Consider the following 22368-nt stretch of genomic DNA (forward strand, 5'->3'; position numbering starts at 1 on the left):
GCAAAAATAGAAATAGGTACGAGAAATGAAGTGTGATGGCGACTTAGAGAGCACCCCACACCTCCCTTACTCCCCTGGGTAGCTGTCGTCTAGAGAATCGGGGTTAAAAATAACTAAATCCCTGAGGAACAGTCTTTATAAACGTGCCTGCAATACCTACTACAGTCCTGTGGTGCCTGGCCTGACTGAGGAGAAAGTTATATAATGGGACAATTTAAGAAGTTATTATCAGCTAGGTTAACTCTTTCAAGTTTTCTTCTGTTTATTTGCCTCTGATATTTAATATTTTAGTCCCAGGAGAACTCCAAGGCTGGTTCGTTATGGGGAGGCAGACAGGAGATATGCTGCTTGAGTGGCAGTATCTGGCAAACTTTCCAAAGATGCAGGTCATTTAGGTGCAGTGTTCAAGCAGATTACTTCGATGGAGAGCTTGCACACCTTTGAAATTGTATAGATTTCAAATAGTCCTTAAATGGCAGTAGGGGTGAAGAGGAAGGGTTTAAGAGGAGGAAAGGAAGAGAAGTGGGAAAGTAATAACTTTAAGTCTGGTTTCACATTCCTGTGATCATTGGGAAAGATAACAAATTAGGGACATATGGGATTTGTTTACAGAAGCTATATCCCCATTTGAACCAGGATGATGCTTACACTTGTCTGCACAAACCTTATACACTGGCTACATTCTTTGTTTTTAATTACTCATGTGTTTTTCCCATCTGTTTTTCTTACTTATGCTTAGCTTTCCGGTCTTCAGACTTTTCTGATCCTGGGCTCAGTCTCAATCTCCTTAGAACACATATAGTAATGGACAAGTCATTCAGCCTTTCATCTGCCATTAATGATGAATTACACAGCCTGCACTAGGTCATCAGCTGCTATAAATTGGCTTAGGAACACTGAAATCAATATACACTGACTGAGAATTGGATTCCGTATATGTATTAGTACCTCATTTGCTTTAGTCTTTTTGGTTGTTTTGAACTCACAGGAGATTGCAAAGGCCCACAGATTTACTTCTGGTTTATTTATTCTTTGGGTTTATTATGTATTACTGGTGCCATATTTCATCACTGGCTCTGTCATTTTATTTTCAAATGCCTTTTAGGACATGATTTCTGGTCCAGCTTTCCAGTACCTACTTCTGCCTTTCATTTTATTGCAAAGGAGGACAGACTTATTCTGGATTTTTTGGGTCTTGGAGAAGTAGGAGTATATTTGAGCATACTTTCCTAATCACCTGGTTTAAAATGCTCTACCTTGCATTGGTGAAGACTAGAAGGTGATCAAATATAAACAGGGTTTTTTTGTAACTGGTGCCATCATTTTTCTTCTGTCCACCTAAGTACAAATTCCAGACAGCTCTCGTTACAGAGGAGGGGATATTTTTCTTAAAAATTGTCCTTATACAGGTTGTGTTTATATTTTTAAGTGCTTTTTTACCACTTTATGGATGTAGCATATGAATTTTTCTTGCAACTCACATGATTTCTTAGTTATCTTCCATGTAATTTTTTCTTCAATACCATATTTTTCCTCTGAGATGTTTCCAAGGCTAGTAACATCTAATTACTCCTAAGAAGACTAAAATATTTACTAATCTATCATATGAAAGAATTCCTCTTTGATTAGCACAACTGAAATGATCTGAAGGATTTCTTCTAGAATGCTAAGACCAGTCACAGATTAAACCTTGTCATTATCTCAAATAATGCTTCTATATAATATTGTAGCATGGAGCTGGTTTCATAACCTTATTTGAATTATTTTAATTATTGTGCTTGAAATCTTGTGTCACGTTACTGTGTCTTGATGTGATCCCCAATGGGACACTGTCAAATTTCATTATATTATGGCAACTCTCATTTGGTGGCTCAAACATATTTGCTGGATGAACCAACCCTCGTGTATTGCTCAAGATTAAGTCAAGAGTGTGCCCGTTATTCTCTAAAATGAACTGTTCAAATGAGAGGTTGGCCTAATTAGAAATGTCTCCCAAAGAGCAGAGAATCAAGCTCCTGTGAAACAAAGCACTTCTCCAGTTTTTACTGAGGTTCTGTTGTTTTGTGGTTTTTTTATCTACTATGCTTGTTCTGTAGTTGTGTGCATCACAAATGACTTTAAGATAGAAAGCTTAACTGGATAAAATAATTGGAAGGGGTGAAGAGTGGAGCATGGTGCAAGCTTATGGCTCCTGAGTGCTGCAGAAGAGTGAAATGAATAGCATCAGTGGCAGCTCCCAGCACTTCCAGTACCACACACTTAAACCTCAGCAGCATTACTCAGGGCAGGAGTTCAGATGGATAACCTGCAAAGTACAGCACAAAGACTGGATGGGGAAAGTCTTTTTTTCACATTGACTGAGAGTTTTCCTTATCTGGGGAGTCTACCTGAAGTAAGGATAAATACTGAATTTTCTTTGCTCCTTACATGGGAGTTTTCTTCCTTTTTACATACCTTACATTTGTATGTTATATATACACCTTACCTTTCATGGGTTTTCTTGTTTAACAGGTTGCTTTCAGTCATTGTCTAAATTTTTTTTGTTTTCACGTGAGAAATTACTAAAACACTCACTACTGCGAAAAAAGGCAAATGGATCTGTGTAGTTTTATAGAGTTCCTTTTATGGACTCAGTTCCAAAGAATTGTTGAAGTTCTTACTCCAGATGACAGAATTGACTTTCATCTTCCTACATTTAAACACTTTCCCTTTCATATCAGTTTAGATACAGATAATAAACAAGCTTAAAATGTTACAAGGGCAGGAGCGGCAGTCAGAGAAGTAAACATTGCTTGCCTCTCCTTCTCAGCTACTTCTTTCACTTCTGCTTTATCATTATGTTCAGCTTGCCTTTCTGCTTTCTCACGTGTTACCTTAGAGTTAAGATACTGTGTATAATTCTTCAGCTTTCTTCTGTGCTTTGTTGTTTGTAGACACTGTGAGAAGGGAAGCCTGCAGTGTGGTAGGTGTGGGATTAAGCACTCATCTGACAGCCTAGACAGTTTTAAAAGGCACTGATCTCTCTCAATTTGTATACTCAGCATCACATCATGGTAGGCATGCCAATATTTTAGGTATAAGCATACCAATTGTATATTGAACTTACGATTTTGATAAGGTAGTTTTTAATTTATCCTTGCAGATCTTTCTTTGGCCTCTGTCCCTGTCTGAAAGAGATATATATGAAGTTTTTACCTGTCCTTGAATAATCTTTTTTTTTTTTTTACCTGATTACATGCAGAAAAGTATTAACCAGGTTCTTGGAGACCCCTGCTGGTAATATCTTCCTACTAAATCAATGAAATCTCTCAGATTTTCTTATGTCAAAATAGGGCAAATGACCATTCGAAACCCGAAGTCACTCTCTCTCTCTTTTAATGGGACTTACTGAAAAATATTGTAGATATATCTAGACTGATGAAGTTTGTGAAGGTAACATACGAAAGTCAGAGGTTTTGTATGGTATCCAGAAACGTGACAATTTTAGCAAAATTTGATTTGCATGGGGAGTCTGGCTAAACTTAAGCATTTTAATGAAAAGCCAGCAAACACAGACTCTGTTAAAAATATGTGAAAAAAAAAATAATAACCCAACTAAAAATCTCATAAGTGTCTGAGTGCCAGTTTTCACCAAAGTCTGCCAAAACGTATCTCTGATATCTGTGTTTGGTCTTTCCTGGTTCAATGTCTTTAATACATTTACTATGGCCAAAGGTTTTTCATACATATGGAAGATGTTCCTATGGCAGTACTTGTACATAAGGCCCTAATCTAAGAAAAAACTGAGAATTTGGACCTGAAGTAGTGCCTATAACCACGCAGGGCCAAGCTACTGGAATAACCTTAATTTCAATACAGCGGTGGCTCTCCAGTTTTTGAAGTTGAATGCTAAACTTTAAGAGCTTTGAAGCTGAGCTCATATAGATCCTGAAGAAGAAAATGTCTGTATTTGTGGGACCAGGGATCTAACAGTGCCATTTATTCCACTGGGGCAGCACATGAATGGTGGCTTTTGTTTTGTAATGATGGTTGGGGTTTCTGAAGCTGCTGTTTCTCATTAAATGTTTTAATAAAAGAAAATAAACATGGGTTCTGATCTTGAACACACCACCTTCAGAAAGCAGAACTGGACTCAATGAAAAAAAAATCTTTAGTGTTAGTAAGCATGCTGTTGAGTCCAGCTCTTAAATATGCTATTAAAAGAAGAAATGGCCATTTGCTTGCACCTAGAGAGCATGCTGTTGGTTACAGATAATTGTTATTCCTACATTGCAGCTCAACCCAACTGGATTCAGAAAATCAGTGACGTACACGCAGCCATAGAGGAGAGCGTCATCTGGGAATGCCGAGCAAGTGGCAGACCGAAGCCCTCATATCGCTGGCTGAAGGATGGGGAACCGCTGCTGCCCCAGGTAAGCACCACTGGAGCCCTTCACCTGGTAGAAGGGCCACAGGCCCTGCCAGCGCTTTCATTCTCTACCAGCTTTCTCATTTGTGCATGCTTTATTACTTTTGGAAAGGACAGAGAAAAGATATACGTGCTCTGAAATCCACCTGCTCTGTAGGCAATTCCTTGCCATGCTTGGTTGACATCTTTGTATGACGTGGAGCTTCTGGCAGGGAAAAGAGAAATGACCCTTCCTGGCTGCAGGAGGGCTGCTGCTAATGATAAGTAGGACACATGACAGCTCTATGTTCAGAGTTCCTACCTGAAATGAAGAATCTATGATACAAATCTAAGGATGCAGAGACCCTCGTGAAGAAGAGGGGATGGCCAAGTAGAAGTACAGAGCCTGCAGCTATGAAATGATTGCCCAGATTAATTTTTCTAGTTTATAACAAATGAACTTCAGCTGCTAATGAAACCTGAGTGTTTCTGCATTCCTATTCCTCCTGCCAAACTTCATCCCTGAGCAGGCAACCAGAAGCATGGCTGCAATTGCTGGGGACACAAAGAGCTGCCTAAAGATCAGTGATGTGCAGGAGCTGGGGAAATTCACCCCCTCCCAGTGCCCTGCCTGTCAAGCCTGTTGCAGGACAGGGCATCATTCAGTCCCTTGACCCCTCTTTGGTGTAACCACAAACTAAAACAAGTCGCCAATGGTTTCACAGTACCCAGCATTTTTTTCCCTTTGCTTATTGTAAAAGAACATGGCAGCTCTGGTAAAGATTGCACAAACATTAAATTTTCTCCCTACGGCCAAGTAAGAAAGCCAATAGTTCTTTATATTACTATTTTTTTTTAATGGTGAAACTCCTGGGGAGGGAGGGAACACTTTACTGTACTTATTAAAATTGATAACATGAGCTTCATATCCTTAGGCTGACAAATGATACTTGGGTCTTTTGTTCCACACGCTAATTTTACTTGCTTCATGCTGGTCACTAACAGATGGTCTTGTACGTAAATCAAGTTAGTGGCTGATATGAAGTAAAGGATCACTAAATTATTAACATCTATATTGTTTTCAGTAAACTGCAAAGGATTTTAAGTATTTATCTCTGTGCTAGCTAAGATGGCAACAGATCTTACTAACCCTGAATGCCATATATACTCATGCTACTATTGTTTTAAAGAATGAAGGTGGCTGTGATATGCCATGGAACAGAAATGCATTCTTTTGATGCAAGTTTACCCACTTGAAAGGGATATTAATCTAAATGGTTTGGGTATTAAATCAATAAGAAGTCAAGGAAAAGTCCTTCAATTTAAATTGCACTTACCAACTACCTTATTGTTTTTACCGTTTAGTATCTAACCCAATATAAATTTAGGTGACAGACAAATAGATTGGAGCATGCAAATTCTTCCAATTACTGATTCTTTTTTTGTCCACTTTGGTATAAAATATGGCACAACAACTGTTGGGTTTATGTTCCAAGAAGGTATCTCCTTATTTACTTTGTAATTTTTTTTTTTACTATTTCCTACAGGGCAGAGTTCAGCTAGAGCAGGGCTCGCTTACAATAACGAACATCAGCCTGTCAGACGCTGGCATGTATCAGTGTGTAGCAGAAAATAGACACGGCATCATTTTTGCCAGTGCAGAACTGAGTGTCATAGGTAAGTGTACTTTACTGAGCTCTGCAAGCCTTCTGCTGAGGATCTTTGACAAGTTGTGGTTTGTAAGTGAGACATGAAAGGAAAACTTGAGAAGGTGGGCAGAGAACAGATTTAATTTGTATCATCCCATCTTCTTGTATTCATCCAGATGACTGAGCACGGAGAGCTGACAAGCTTGCTCACCTCTTGTTGGTTAGAAATATGTTATGGAGAAGCCAAATTATTGCCCCAGTTCAGAGCATACTGGAGAGTAATTGCCTGCTCATGGGCTGCACAGGCTGGCTGTCTTGAAGATATCTTGAAAATCACTTGCATAGACCTTACACCTTTCAAATGGCAATCGTAACAATTTTGTCCCAAATCCTCACAAAGAAAAATTCTGCTCCGCCTGTTTTCTGTACATTTACTCTATTAGTTCTATTGAATGTCAGGAGAAGCTCCTGTGAATCCAGGTGGTTAAATACCTAAGGGGAGGGAGTAGAGATTACAGAGCCAGGCTCTTCTCAGTGGTGCGCAATGTCAGGACAAGGCAATGAGCATAAACTGAAACACAGGAAATGCCATTTAAACATATTTTTACAGCGAGACATTAGAACTGCTTTCCTTGAGAGATTGCCATCTTCATCCTTGGAAATACTCAATACCCACCTGGACATGGTCCCAGGAAACCTGCTGTAGCTGCTCCTGCTTGAGCAGGGCTGGGACAGGACCATCTCCGGAGGTCCATGGCATCCTCAGCTGCCCTGGAGTATGTACCTCATTCACAAATGCCCTTGTATAAGTGTCAGGCCTAGGAACTGATATGTCAGCATAGATATGTAGTTTCAAAGTGTTAAACAGAATTCATGATTGGAAAATAATGGTTTAGTTGTTTTCAAAGTGAGTGTTCAATAGCATCATTCCCCGCTTTATCCTGAAGAAAAAAGCACAACGCCCTTTCTGATTATGGTATTTTCAATATTGGTCATTTTTTATCAGCAATATTAGATGCCTGCATGGAAAAAAAAATCATTTGAAAGATTGTCATTGTCACCGTTTAAGTAAAGTACAATAATGCTCAATAAATTAGACCTCACAGTGCTAAGATTTATTGGATGTGTTACTGCATGAAAGAAATAGAAATAAACCCACTGATGCTTTTCCTGTCTATTCAAAACCCTGGTAAAAATGAGCCTCTGGGAGGAGGGCAGATCTTCTCAGAAGAGAGGTATAGTCCTTGTTGGTGGGTACCTCCAGTGCCTCCCTGTGCCTGGTAGCCCACAGCACCCGCGGGCCAACCTCATGTCTGCACAAAAAACAGAGGCCCTGGTAAGCCTGCTTGTAAAAAACCTGCTAGATAACTTGTATTTAGCTCACTTCTTATTTGGGTTGTGCAATCTTGCTTCTGTGTGTCACAGGAAAAGTACCGGAATGATGTGCTGCAGATTAATTTCCCTGGATCTGTGATTTAATTTGAAGCATTTTTAGAGAAAATGAGCATGTTTTCCTTTTTCCTAGAGTTTTCAATGGAAGTAAATATTCTGCGCTCTCACTGAGGAAAAGGCTAGCTTTTAAAAAGATCTTCTTGAGTATAGCAATGGTTATTTCAAAAGGTCCTGAAGTTAAGCACTTGAAATGATTAAACACCACTAGTAGCAAGTAACACTTAGAGCAAATGTAAGTGAAAAAGAGAAATGGAAAATTACAGATGGAGCTTTTCTCAGAGTGATTCTTCTCTGTTATTGTTGCCAATTATATTGCCTGGAGTCTTTGGCTAAGACCAGGATCCTGTTGCACTGGGCATTGTAAAAGCATATAGTAAGGTGCACTTGTTGCCTTGAAGAGTTTTCAGGAGAAAAACTGGAGAGGTGAAAGGTTGGGCCTAGGGTGAAAAAAGGTAACTAAAACCTTCATTTAACAAACGAGGTGTGAAGGTATTAAATGCCTTACCCCTGAGGTGGCCCAGGGAAGCTGCAGTAGTGCTGAAAAATAGGCCCAGAGTTTCTAAATTTCAAGTCAGAACATTTTGAATCCCAGTCTCAGCGATGCGACTGTGCAGCTGCAGAACTGGCCTTTTTCTGTCTTCACATCAGAAGCTTTTTATTTTCAGCTAATTGACTTGTTTCTCAAAATCCACAGACTGCTAGGAGAGCTCTTTCACAATTTATCACAACCTGAACGAATCTGTTGTGATTCCTAGTGATGTTTTTTCTTACAGATGATTCAGTCTGTGTCTGAGTCTAAACGCCTTGTGTAAGAATCACAGTAGGTTTTTCTCCTACTCCTAAGTCTCATGAGTTTCAGTCCCCCAATAATTTATTCATCAGCCATCACAGAATAAAACCCATATAATGCAATTCCTCTACCTCACACAGGACCAAGAAGGAAATAGCAAAAAACTTGTAAAAAAGCAGTCTAACCTGTTCATTACAGAGATGGAAATAAAAGGATTATTTTGCTTATAAATTTTGGAAAATCTGAGAAATTATTTCTAGAAGTGATAATGCATTAATTATGACAATATGTTATAAATAATAATCCATCTGGTTCTGGGTGCACTGGTGGGAAGTCAATCTCGCTATGAGCCTTTAATTTTGAGATGTTTTGCATATCCAGTGTTGGTTTTTAAATGGCTATTTTATAGTCTTTATTAATGTATATGCTTTCCTCTATGCTAAAATGAAGTCAGCTGTTGTCTGACATAGAAGAAAAGACAGCTCAGAGATTAATAAACTCTGGTTCATGAAAGTGGAAGATGAGATCTATTCGATCATAAAGCCCATCTCATTATCAGTGTAGGTTATGTTTTATTCAGCTCTTTTGCAGCAGGAATGATATCCAAAAGAATTGAGACAGACGAGATGCCCTAAGAAAAATGAATTCTCTTTCTGTATCACATGGCAGGTTTTTTCTCCCAGCTGCTTCAGGTGAGCTTTAGATTATTTTATGGAACATCAAGCAGATGCAACGCACAGTGATCTAAACTCTCACCTCTCATAGTACAGCAAAAAAGTAAGTTGAGGAAAATGCTGCAGGCTCAAGGGAAGCAGGGGTGGTGCAGGAGGCACAGGGTGCAGGCACACAGCTGACAAAGGAGATGGAGAGAATTAGAGAGGAGTGGGCATGGTTTGCTGCCACTAATCTGTCTTAAAGCAAGCTACTGTCAGCAAAGATGTAGCAGGGCAAGAGTTGTTCATAAAGCCCTTAAACTGCATTACCTATTTTCTTTGAGCTTTCTGTATGGAAAAAAATTAACTCTGCCACTTGATATAAATAAAACCTTCTGGTTGCCTTTGAGGGGAGTTCACTGCCAAGAGTCAGTCTAGAGGCAGCCACCTCCAAGCTTTGCCCATCATTAGGTCCAAATCATTAAAAAATCCTTTGACCCAAACCATCTCCTCCCTCACAGGCCTGCCTTACAGCTACAGACTGTTTGCAGGGCTTTGGTGTGTTCTTCAATGAATACCTGACTTTTTCATAAAACAGAGGAGTGTGCCGCAGAGGAACCAAGAAAGATGATTTGAGAGTACCTGGTGCCTATTTAACTCTTGCTTTGTTTTACTTAGTTCAGGACCTGGCCATGTCAAGGTCTCCCACTTTTCTAGTTTAAAATAGAAGACCCTGGTTTTGTAACAATTGTCAATATTACACCTAAGATTCCACTGTCATGAAAATATTAAAATTTCTGATTAATTATACAAATTCTGTGGATGTGACAATTCCCCTCTGTGCTGTTGCTCTGCACATAGCAATCTTTAACAAAATCATAATCACCCTGTTATGAAACTAAAAAGGAAATACATTATATAGTTTATGCAGGCATAGTTCTTAGGAGTGCTGCTCCAAATACGATGTGTGTGACACCAGGTTTCTGCTGCCTGATAGGGTTATTGGTTGCTGAGTTTTGTAGCTGAACATGCATTTCTAAACAAGTAAAGAGCTGAAGTATTCAGGTATCTATGCTTGCCCCCTCTGTACGTGCATATAATTCCTGAAGTCAGATCATTTAGGAACTGCAGGTGAGAAGCAGCACTGAATTATTATGATGTTCAACAACACTGTGGCTGATGGAATTCTGATCTGGTTTTATTTCTTTTCTTTCAGCCGTCAGTCCAGACTTTTCCAAAACGCTCTTAAAAAAGTTAACTCTTGTGAAAGTGGGTGGTGAAGTAATCATTGAGTGCAAGCCGAAAGCTTCCCCCAGACCTACTTATTCTTGGAAGAAAGGAAAAGACATCCTAAGAGAAAATGAGAGGTAATGTCTTAAAGTAACCATTTCTTTCATTAGCTTGCTTGAACCCAAGGGCTTTCAGCAGTGAAAGCTAAATTTGTCATTAATAGCTTCCCAAAATTGATTTGCAAATAAATGTGAAAACAGCTAGTGTTCAATCTCAAGGAGCTGGGGGTGAGATTTCTATTCCCATTGTATTCATCCTAGTCTATGTATACTATTAAAGCATCCCTGCCAAGAAGCTGATAAAGATACATTCTAAAATATAAATGTTTTGCCTCTGCATTGTTCTACGTTGCCATTGGTTTTAAATTCCCAGAAGATAAAACCCTCTGCTGCAAATTACACTACTCTGGTACATTACTCAATGTCCCACAAACAGGAATTATTTGGGGTCAGTAATTAATGTGGCCTAACGCCTGACTTGGCCAGTCTGAAAAAGCTGTCTCCAAGTTATTTTCTTTCTTTTTTTTTTCTTTTTCATTTTTAATTAGAAGGAGAGCATTAGTAGGAAGTAGAAGCCTACCTTTTACATCCACGTGCATGGGTTTGCAGTGATTTGTTATTGACTGTGTAGAAATGTGTTTGTGTTACCTGTTTCACATGGGAACGAGACCCAGAATGCTGTCTGTCCTTGATAGTCCTCCAAAATACAATGTGACTCTTGGATTGATGAGAAGAATCCTGTCCTATTAGTAAAGGTCAAAAAGCCAGAAATTATAGGAAATTGTTATTTTTTTAAAAGCATAAACCAGTTAGAGCTGTTCTTTTATCTTGCAAAGTCTAGTCTTGCTCTACCCAACCTGCCTGCATGTAATGTTGATATATATATACTATGGTGATGTATATGAATATGTAAAAAGCTGCAGTTCATTTAATGGAGTCAGATGAATAAAATAACAAACAACTTATTTCTGATTTATTTAGCTCCAGTTACCTTTTCTTTACAAAGCTATTGTATATGGATCACTTGACTTCACCTCTTGGGATAAAAAGGGTTGGGTGATCAATTACACAGAACTTCCACAAGCACCCAGGGTACAAAGCTGTGCAAGGTCAAAGTTATTATAGATCAAGGCATACTGATTTTTAAAACTGAAATAACTTGTTCTTATGGTGAAGATTGTGCCAAGGGTGGGAAATACTAAATACTGGAAGATTGTGAATGTCAGCCCCACAAGCTCCCATCCGTCTCCCCATCCTCACTGGCACACTCCGTACTTAAAATGTGATGTATTCTCTGACGCTGTTGTCCTAGGCATGGCACAGTTCTTTCTCCTTATTTTATTTTAGGCATGACAGAGGAAGCATTAGTTTGAGTGAGGGCTTAGGAAAAGAAAGTAATGCAAGTGACTGTGTTTTTTGCTTGATCACTGTTTTGCAGTGCAACGCTGACAAAAAAAGTGGATGTTTTTGTTGGTTGTATTTTTTTTTTTTTAGCACTACTGTCATCTGCAAACCTACTTAGAAGTTAGATGTTGTAATACAGTATGAAACCCCTGGGTCCTGATTTCCCAGGGGAACATGGCTCAGGCACTGGTATCATAGGGCTTGATGTTAGCTCAAGTTGTCTGTGTGTTTACTTCCAAATGGCTTCTGAACTGGTTATTTGAACTGGTTGTAGATGTTTTGGCTGGTTTCCATGTAGATTAAGAGAAGAGATACACCTCAAAAAGAGCAGGTTTCTTCAAAGCTTTGAGAAAATAGGCAACTAAGAAGAGGAGACACTATTATTTTCCCTCAGTGACACCTTGTCACCTAAAGTCGCACCATGGTAGACATGAGGGAGTCCACACCACAGCACGCTTGAAAGGTACGTGCATCTATGTAAGTAGCATGCTTTCTGGACCTACCTTCTCCTGAGGCATATAAGCAAGAGGCAGGTATGGTCATAAAAACTTGCTAGATAGCATCTACCTTGCTGTCTGCTGATCACAGTCCCCATGCCCAGGCAGACTTTAGGCAGTGGCTGGGAGGGCAGGTTGTGAGTATAACACAGTCCTCTGAGAATCTTGGTGTTAAGCTGAAATGCAGTCTGCAGCATTATGAGGTGTTGGTGCTCGTGGCAGCAGCAGGCTCACTGCCGTGTTCCTCCTGCCACACAAGGACTAGGAGCCTCCCACCCGGGCACGAAGCCCTGGCTGGGAAACCAGACATGAAATGTGCCAAAGCAGGTGTGAAATTTTCTTCTACTTCAGCCCACGGGCCTTTCTGCCAGCCGGAGCATCCAGTGGGGCCTATCTGGCAAAATGTCTTAATGGACACTGCTTCGTTGCCTTGGCAGCTGGACCTATTTAGTTCTTATACGCAGTTGGTTGTTTCTCCCGTAGGGATGAGGGTGTTGAATCCTTGCCATCACCTTTATTAACCATGCTGTCCTTGCAGTCTGTACCTGGAGACTCTGTGAAACGTGCAATTAGGAAATTATATTGACGTAGATAATTGTGGCATTCTTCATCAGCGCTGCCTGAATTCACAGGGGTAGGAGAGGCCAAGTGCCTGGTCCTCTGGTTAACATTGCTGTATTGCTAGTTTTACTGGTTGCTGAAACATTATTTCTTCCCTGCCATCCCAGGGACAGTAGCATTGCCTGGAGTCCAGTCCTAGCACCTGCATACTCCCACATGTATATGTGGGCTTCAAACAAGAACTTTCTTGGCTGTTGAAAAGATCTGTTGAAATATCAGAAGAAAGATGCCAAGAAGGCTGTTGCTGCAATCTCTTCATCTAGGGCAGAAAACAGAACTTTGAGACAGGCGTGGGAGAAGAAACTTATATGAAATCTCTGGTTAAACTGATATTAAAGAGTCCATTTAGTTTTGGAGGCACCTGAACATCTGGATGCGTCTCAAAACTGAACTTGATCATGTGAATGTTGATCGATATAGATGGTCCTTCCGATCCCAGGTGGAGTTAAAAGCAACATTATTGTGTCAGTCCTCGCTTTGAATTCTGACATACAGCCTGATGGCTACCGTGGCAATCACTTAAGTATTTCTCCTGGGGTTTTTGTGACTTCTCAGATGGAATGTAATGTTAGGCTGAAAACGGAAATAGTGTGCATCAGATTTTGCTGCTAGGACTCTTGCTGTGGTGCTGATACTGTCCAGGCAAAACTGTGTTGTTCAATGTTTGCCCAGAGGGCAGAGACTACCATGGAAAAAAAAAAGAGTTTTATTGTTTCAGGTTTCATATTCTTCTCTGGAGGCTGAGGTAGTGTGTACTGCACCCCTAATGAATAACCTGCCCTGAAGGTATTTCTTACTGGTGGTTGATAACTGTGCAATTGTGTTATTAGAAATTCTGCCCTGGGGTGCAATTACATTATTGCAGTCATTAATGGCAGTTCATCTCCATAATAATGGAAATCCTGCCTTGGAGGCCTAACCGAGTCAAAATAATGTTAGTAGCCTGACTCCAGAAGGTAAATTTTATATAGAAATAGCTATAGCACAGATATAAATACATTGCAAATGCTACTTGGAAACAAAGACTATTTCTATATGGATAAAGATACAAAGATAATTTCCTATCCTTGATCCTCCCTTCACATTTCAGTGTAAAATGGTTCTTGCACTCTGGAAAGGTCTTCAGTTCTACTAATACCACTCTCTACAAATCCGGTTCATAGTGCCTCTGGTAGAGTAAGAGCAGGTGAGTGCTACCTGCCACAGTATCTCCCACTTTCTGCACCACTGGGACAGGAGATGTGACTGAAAACACCTAACCTCTGGGAAACCCTCACTCAAGAGCAGGGCATACCTTTTGGGTAGGAATGGTCACCATAAAGTTGTGTCGGCTGCCTAATCAGAGAGAAAATACTATACAAGTAGTGTTTAGGGCTCACTTGCTCCAGCACACTCCTCAGGCAGAAGTCGTTTTACCATTTCAATATACACTCTTATGCATATAACCTGGAAGTTTGAACTAGTTGTCGAGATCTGCAGCTGACACAGAATTGTTACAGAATCCAACAGGCATGGGAAGCTCACAGTGGAAGCAGTGTCTTCTGGTCATTGCAAAACTGGAACGTGTCTTTGGGACATGTCAGATCACTCAACAGACAGAAAGATCTGACTTAAATTCAGAATGATTTACACTTAGCATTTGGTTCTCTTATATTCACATTTCTAGCCATATTTAAGCTCAAATCTCTTTACTCTGTCTCAACAGTAGCTGAGATCCCATTACATAGATTCTCTTTTCTCATGTCCCAGCTACATCATGGAATCATTTGGTTCAAAAGACCTTTGAAATTATTTAGTCCAACCATACCTGTCCACTACTTTCCTTTAAACTCATGAACTCCTAAAGCCAAGCACCCTCCAGTCTGCAGTAGTACCCATTTGTGACAATTATTTCCTGACATCACATTGTACATATTATTCATTGTCAGGAGTTGGACAGGAAGTCACAGCAGTCAAATTGTTCTTGCAGGTTTTTCTTAATCCTCTCATAATAATAATTCAATTACATCTAATGCCACAATGTTAGATAAAGTTTTTACTGAGACTAGTGCTTTAAAACCTTTACTTCCAGACAATCTTATCACAGAAACTTTTCCATTTCTTCATAATTATGGTGTGGCTCCCATGGAAGACCGCACTCAGTTGCAAGTGTGAGCAGTTCATCATTGCAGTAGTGGAAATCAGAAGTCACTGTGGTCACCAGCTCTTTTGTTCAGATTTTCTGGGCACAGGAGGGAGAATCAGGCTGTGGTTAGACAAATCCTGCAGCCACGCAAAGCACTACCAGCTGAAATTAAAATATATTCTGTCACAGCTGCTCCCATGCTCAAAACTGTTGGAAGAACATTCTGCAATGGAACTGTATTTCTCTTTGAACTATAAAACAGCAAGCATTTTTTAAATAGTTTAAACCAGTTAATTCACAATTTAATTTAGAACTATTCATTTTAAGACAATTAAATCTCCCTTAAGTGTCAGTCTGTACCACGTTTAGGTCTGGACTAATGCTGGCTCTAGTGGCTGCCCTGTGTTGAGGAGCCCTGCTCTGGGGTGCTTTGGGGCATCACTGTAAGGATGGGAGCAGAGTTACCGATGCACTTGGAAGAGTTATCTCATGCACTTGGAAAGAGCTGCACGCCTCAAACTCTAATGTGTCTACCCTTGAAACAGTGAATGTTTAAAATAAGTACACAGTGGTCTTCATTCCTTATTTTCTCCTAAAGCTATTGGAAGTCACATTTACCCCATTACCAGACATGTACACAGTCCAGGACAGAGAAATAATCGTACTTTCCAGCCCCAAAACAAATTGCTCTTCTCCTATTCTTGTTCATGTAAAGCCCTTGCATAATTAGAGCTGTTTCTTTTCTATGAATGTACAATGCGTGCATTGTTTATACAGTTTAATTGTAAGGACAGAAATTCATAAAAAACAAATGATGTTTTGTGCTGGTAGCAAAGAATATGAAAGTGTCCAATTAAACAGCCACTCACTAGGACTTGTATAATAGCAACATCTGTTATCTTAATTAAACAAGTTTCTGTATAAAGGGACCCTCATAGTGCACTTTGTTAAAGCTGGATCTGACCTAGATACTCCAGGCACGCTCACTATCTTCATGGAAATTTTCCCAGTTGGTCCCATTATCTTGCAGCCTTGACAAGCTTCATGATATATGAGCGCGCTCTTGCACACACAGAGCCATACTGCTTAAAGCAGGGGATTTTTTAAATTTTTGTAGCTAAAAACCAATAAAAGCACAGAAATGCAGCATGTAGTGGCATTTACCCATAGAGTTCAGTCACAGCGGCACTTGGAAATATAAGGAGGCCCTGGTAAATTTGGACCTTGTGAAGTCAAGTCACATTCAGTAGAGAGAACCATACTTTCAGAGATGGCTTATGAAACGCTTAAAAGTGGCTTCTGTGCTTCAGGCTCTAAGTAATTTAGGTCCAGAGTTTTTCCAGGTGTTTCATTACTGCTGTCCACCATAGCTTACAGTCAAAGCTGATCTCAAAGGGTAAGTTCAGTTTTAGAAGTCCTGGTTCCTTGGTAACTTATGAAAAGAAGATGAGGATTTATTCAATTAAATACAGTCTAGGCAGGGAATGGATTGAGCCCTGGAAGAGAAGGGCTTGTTGGTGGATGAGAATCTCAACATGAGCTGCTATGTGCACTTGCAGCCCACAAAGCCAGCTGTATCCTAGCCTGCGTGAAAAGAAACACGGCCAGCAGGTCAATGGAGGTGATTCTCCCCCTCTACTCTGCTCTTATGAGACCTTACATGGAGCACTGCATTCGATTATGAAGTCCTCAGCACAGGAAGCACATGAGTCTGTTAGAACAAGTCCAGAGGAGGGCCATGAAGATGATCTGAGGGCAGGCTGAGAGGGTTGGGCTTGTTTAGCATAGAGAAGGCGCCAGGAAGACCTTAAAGCAGCTTTCCAATACTTAAAGGAGGCCTACAGGAAAGCTGGGAAGGGCTCTTTATCAGGGAGTGCAGTGATAGGATCAGAGTAACAATTTTAAGCTGAAAGAGATGGGATCTAAATGATCTTTAAGGTCCTTTCCAATCCAAACCATTCTGTGATTAACAAGACTGGGAAGGACCAGTAGAAGTCCAATGAGGATTCAGGACTTTGTACTCATCTGCAAACAAATCCCAAACAGAGCCACCCCAAAATCCCAGCCTTATCAGAAAAAGACCCTGTCTGCTCCTTGGGGTCCACTAGCAAGATAAGGAGTCCTGTGCTCAGGGCTGTGGAACACCAGGCAGCTGTAGTGGAAAAGCCTCTTGGATATGCTGATATACAGCTGTGCCTGCAGGCTTATTAATATGGGCAGTGAGTGTTTAGTTTGTTCATAAAGACCACCATGCGGGCACTGCTAGATGCTTTGGAAAGGAAGCTGAAGTTCTGCTCCAGGCAAAGCCAAGACTCTCTGTCCTGTGTCCTGCTCTTGGTGCCTGGGATGGCATGAAGTTGGTGGGAGTCAAAGGGTAGAGCCCCAAGCAGCAGTCTCTCATTCCAGGAGCTGGTGTGATTGTGGCCAAGGAAAAGCAGAGAGCTCTCACCTAATTTTTTATTGTTGTTGTCTTCTGCACTCAAAACTGTTCAGGAAGACTTTTCTCTCTGAAAGAGATTACCCATGGTTTTCTCAAGAGTTCAAGGCATTCTCACAATGGTTGTTGATTTATGGATCCCTTATATGGCTATTATTTTGTTACAGGAATTTTAACATAATCACTTTGATGCTATGTCATTTTGAGAAGGAAAAGTTGTAAAATCAGACAAGAAAATAAAGGCTTTTTGTTTATTCCGTCTATATGTGTCTTGAGCTTAAAAATTTGTATTAAATTCCAGTTTTTTTCCTTATTGCCTCGAAATTCCCAATTGGTTGTTAATGACTTTAAACAGCAAGGAAGAATATGACAATACGACAGAATATGACAATAGGATAGACTGGGAAAGATAATAGCATATCTTTCCCAGTCTGGTGCCAGGATACAAACTACAGTAATACTTTTGTATTGATGACTTGAGAGATGAATTGCCAGCAGTGGCTTTTGACACACAGTCTACTGACACTTCAGCAAAAAATAAAATCTCAAAGGATGCTTCTTATCATTGTTTTGCATTAATTGTGTTGACTGTCTTTTTTTTTTTAAATTAAGCACCTGTGCAGTTTCTTTACGGCAGACAGGTAACCAAACCATCAATAACTTGTCGGGGTTTCATTGCATCCTGCCTAGGCAGAATGAAAAATGACACCCTACAAATAGCTTTTTGAAGTTTGAATTGACAATACAGCATTCATCTTAGTTTTCAAAGACAATGGCAGAAGATGGCTTTACTTCATTTGAACATCTGAAATGACTGGCATGTCAACTTACTTTAATCAATTCTCTGCAAAAAGTGAACTAAAATGAACCAGGAAACCACTTGATCAGGGCTTGGTCAGGGCTTTTGGAAAGCAGTCATTCTAGGCTTGATGACCTCATATTCATGGGTTGTTTGTTTCCCAGTAGAAGCTGGTTTTAGCTCTGTGTTGTTCAGGAGGCTTTGAGCAACCTGATCTAGTGAAAGGTGTCCCTGCACATGGCAATGGAGTTGGAACTAGATGATCTTTGAGGTCCCTTCCAACTCAAACCATTCCATGATTCTCTGATCTTTTTTGCTTGCATAACTTTAGAAATGGTAAGTCCACAAAGCTTAGCTGTCCATCTGTTTCACTTTAGCAACTTTCTGATGATTGAACCTTTCTTCAGCATTGATAATAAGTCAGCAACTCTAGTTCATTCTTGCGTTGTCTTTTTGTGTTGTTTGTAAACCACTGTATAGCAAAAGGCTGTCTGAGGAGGGTTAGAGTTATCTAGAATCTAGATTCAGTGCCAATTTATCTTGCATGTGTAATGTAATTAGGCTGATCCCTAAAATTCTCAGGTTTGTTTATCTGCTCCTGCAGAGCTAGGAAATTGTTATCTATAACCAGCCACAAACTGTTTTCAAGCATACTTGAGATGCCAATGAATGCAATCTCAGCCTACGCCAAGTTTCAGCTGGTGTTCCAGAAATGAGACTCTCTCTCACACCTTGACAGAGTCTCCTTGTAACATCAGCAATCTGTTCCTATTTTCCCAGCAGATTATTTCCAGCATGGTGTTGATGTAGTGTTCATTGATACACATGTAGGAACATCATTGCTACCACTGCTGCTGCTGGAACAAGCTTGTGACCGCAGCCCAGCTGTGGTTTGACCAGACTCATGGCACTCCTGTGACCCAGTGTACTTAGAGAAGCCAATGGGCTTTTACCCTGGGGCTTGTGTACTAATTTTAAAAGTAGAGCCCTGCTTGCAGAGGCAGGCAAAAGGAGAGGATAAAGCATTCAGAGAGCCCCATCTCAGAGGCATCAGATCTCCAGAGCACGGTAAGACATGTCCCATGTTTACATGTCCTTAATGGAAAGACTGTCACTCACTGCGTGCTGTTAAACAGCTGCTGTTTTTCCTGCTTGAGGTGTCTCATCTTTGTGATTATTAAATTCATCTCTAGGTACTGTGCATGTGGCTAAAAATTATTTCTCCCTGTCTGTAAAAACACTCCAGGAAAGAGCAAGTTCTTCCCCACAGTGCTGTTGTGTCAAAGGCAGCAGGATCTGGCTCCCAGCAGTGAGGGAGGTTTCTCTCTGCTGTGAGCACACACTGCAGCCAACACGTTCAAAAATAAATGCCTGTAATTAATCTCCTAAATGCAATTTGAAATTGATGTCTGTTTCATACTTGTTCTTCAGTTTAAGAAAGTAGTAATAATGATTTTAGTAAGTCTGTAGCATTTTGAAGGAAAAAATTATTATCAAATATTACTTCTGTTGGATATTTTCATAATTAGGAGCAAGAAGGTAATAATTTTAAATTTAGGGCTGCACTTTAAGAAGCACATGTTTAAAATCCAAGGAAATAATTATATGTCTGTGGGGGAGAAAGGAATCCTAATGAACTTCTTGGACAACCTAGCAGACTTGATGATATTTTTGATGATTATTTAAACATCATTTTTAAGTGGTGCAAATGTGTCTTTGGATCTTGCAAACGTATGTTAATGTCAATTACAGACAGAGTGGGTAATTTATCTTTGTGCTGTGGGCGTTTTTTGTTAAAACCAGAGGAAAAGATGTGCTATCTTTGAAAGACTGTGCCTTTGGGCATCTATTCGGGTGGTATCAGCTGGAACAAACAAGCTGAGAATGCATGTACTGCTTCTGCTCTAATCTCACGAATGCTTCCAGAAATGGTTTGTGTCAGCAGCTGATGCACAGAAAATCTTGCATGGGTTTTTTTCTCATAAGAAAATAATTTTTATGAGCTTCAGTGGAGTTCCCTTTAATGCTTATGTTCTTCAAACCTCCAAAGTGTTTGCTGTAGGTAGAGGATGATGGCTTGTCCCTTTCAGGGAAGGAATTTTGGCGAGGGTGGCTAAGAGGCTGCACTTCCAAATCTGATTCCTTGCATTTCCACTGTCCGTTTTCATAGAGCGGGAGAAGTCACTTAATCTCTGTGCCTCTGGCTATAGACACAGCCCTAGCAGAATAAGTGCAGCAAATATTTCACTGAACATTGGTAGACTGAATGCTGTGGTAGCTTCACAGCACCTGCTGCTTTCTACATGAGATTCTACAAGTCTTATGAGGAGCAGCTGAGGGAACTGGGTTTGTTTAGCCTTGAGAAGAGGAGGCTGAGGGGATACCTTATTGCTCTCTACAACTACCTGAAAGGAGGTTGTGGAGAGGAGGGTGCTGGCCTCTTCTCCCAAGTGACAGGAGACAGGACAAGGGGGAATGGTCTCAAGCTCAACCAGGGGTGGCTCAGGCTGAACATCAGAAAAAAAATTTTCACAGAAAGGATCACTGGGCACTGGCAGAGGCTGCCCAGGGAGGTGGTTGAGTCACCATCCCTGGAGGTATTTCAAAGACAGGTGTATGAGGTGCTGAGGGGCATGGTTTAGAGGCTGATACGAATGGTTGGACTTGATGATCCCAGAGGTCTTTTCCAACCTAGTGATTCTGTGATTCACTTTGCTTCTGAGTGCAGGAGAAAACTGTGGGGAGCAGCGGGTCTCTGGGTGGGTGATTGTGCATAAAGGGATGTTTCAGCCTTTTATGGGGTGGTTTGTGAGAGTGCTTTGCTCCCCCATCACCACAGGCAAGAGCTGCTCTGGTGGAGAAGTCCTGGGACTGCCAACGTGAGAGTGGAGCATCCCCATCCTTCAAGGTGCCATTATGGCTTTCACAGCTTATGGCAAACAGCAAACTTAGTCTGTAAAAATAAACTGTGAACTTGATGTGTCAAAAGGGCAGTTTCCCATGGGGAATGGTCTTAATTTCCCACTGAAATCAGCGAAAAATTGGCTTTTTGCACTTTTGGACCCTTCCAGACTCGCAAAATCTTCCCATACAGCTCAAAGTATCATTGCGTCGTCTCAGGAATGTAAGCTGTAAAAACGAGCTTTCCTTTGCTTTACTCAAATCTGCTTCCTCAAATATTTATTTTCATGACATGTTCTTCCTTACAGTATTTGTTTTAATTTTGTGTATAGTGAAAAAAGAGCAGTAAGGAAGAGAAGGCAAAAGGTTTCTATTATTTGAAATTCACCACAGCCTACTCATTTCCTTCGGGGTCCCTAGCAGAGTTTGTGTTTTGTTTTCATTTTTTTCTCACCGTTATCAACATATCTTAAGAAAGACATTTTGTAGAGAACTGTTCTTCTTGGATAACCTAGGGATATTTTTATATTTGAATTATGGGTCTAGGCATCTTTTAACAATTCACATGAAGTCTCTAATAGCTGTAAATACTCCCTTCTTTCCCTCCCACTGCCTCATTTCTTCGGGGTGAGGGTTTGTGCTTCCAGACTTGTCTTAAAAATGTATGGGTAAAAGGGAGGATGAAGACAAAACACAGCTTTTGTGTTTATAGATATTAATATAGGCTGGGTGCAGTATTATTTATTTCGACTGCTCTGTCATTGCAGGTAAAAAAATTGTTGAAGAAAGAAATTGTAGGAGAATTTAGGTTGCCATATCCATGATTGGCTTAAGCAGATATTGAATTCTATGTAGTTATGTTGTTTGATGTTGCCAAAGGGGCCCCTACTATTTCCTCAAAAATATTTATCTGAGCAGAATATGTTCTATTTATTCTCTTTCTCTAGAATAATATTTACATGTTTTTATGGTAACCTGAAAGAATTGCAATTTATACTCTCCTCACCTTTAATTCTTCATATTTAGCAAGCCTGTAAATTAAAAACCTTAAATGAAAACACATTTATACATATTTCACATCCCTGGAAGATGTGTTCTTAGTATTTTCTCAGAGATCAGTATCTAGAATTAAGTAAGAAAAAAACTGTAGTACTCTGTATTTTTGATACAGGAAGGTAAAAGCAGCTATTACCTGGGAAGACTTTCCAAAAGATTCATTTTAATTCTTTGTGCTTTCCTATTGTAGTCCCAGGGCACAGAAAATGCCAAACGAACACAAATTCTGTGCATCATAGGTGCGTAGCTAGTTCACAGTTGCTATAATTTAGCAATAAACCTCCTGGTGTTTGTCATGACTCCAGTAT

General features: G+C 40.2%; 1 protein-coding gene across 4 annotated transcripts in view; it reads left to right on the top strand.

Moving 5' to 3' along the window:
- CNTN4 (contactin 4) overlaps window positions 1-22368 on the top strand; it is a 332207-nt gene that overhangs the window by 261241 nt on the left and 48598 nt on the right. For all 4 annotated transcript variants that reach the window (XM_069866137.1, XM_069866140.1, XM_069866138.1 and 1 more), the window contains 3 exons: window positions 4276-4412; window positions 5935-6064; window positions 10148-10298. In XM_069866137.1, coding sequence (XP_069722238.1) covers window positions 4276-4412; window positions 5935-6064; window positions 10148-10298 — 418 coding nt within the window. The remainder of the gene's footprint in view (window positions 1-4275; window positions 4413-5934; window positions 6065-10147; window positions 10299-22368) is intronic.

Source organism: Phaenicophaeus curvirostris, chromosome 11 (genome assembly GCF_032191515.1).
Source record: "Phaenicophaeus curvirostris isolate KB17595 chromosome 11, BPBGC_Pcur_1.0, whole genome shotgun sequence".
In the NCBI taxonomy this organism is placed as follows: Eukaryota; Metazoa; Chordata; class Aves; order Cuculiformes; family Cuculidae; genus Phaenicophaeus; species Phaenicophaeus curvirostris.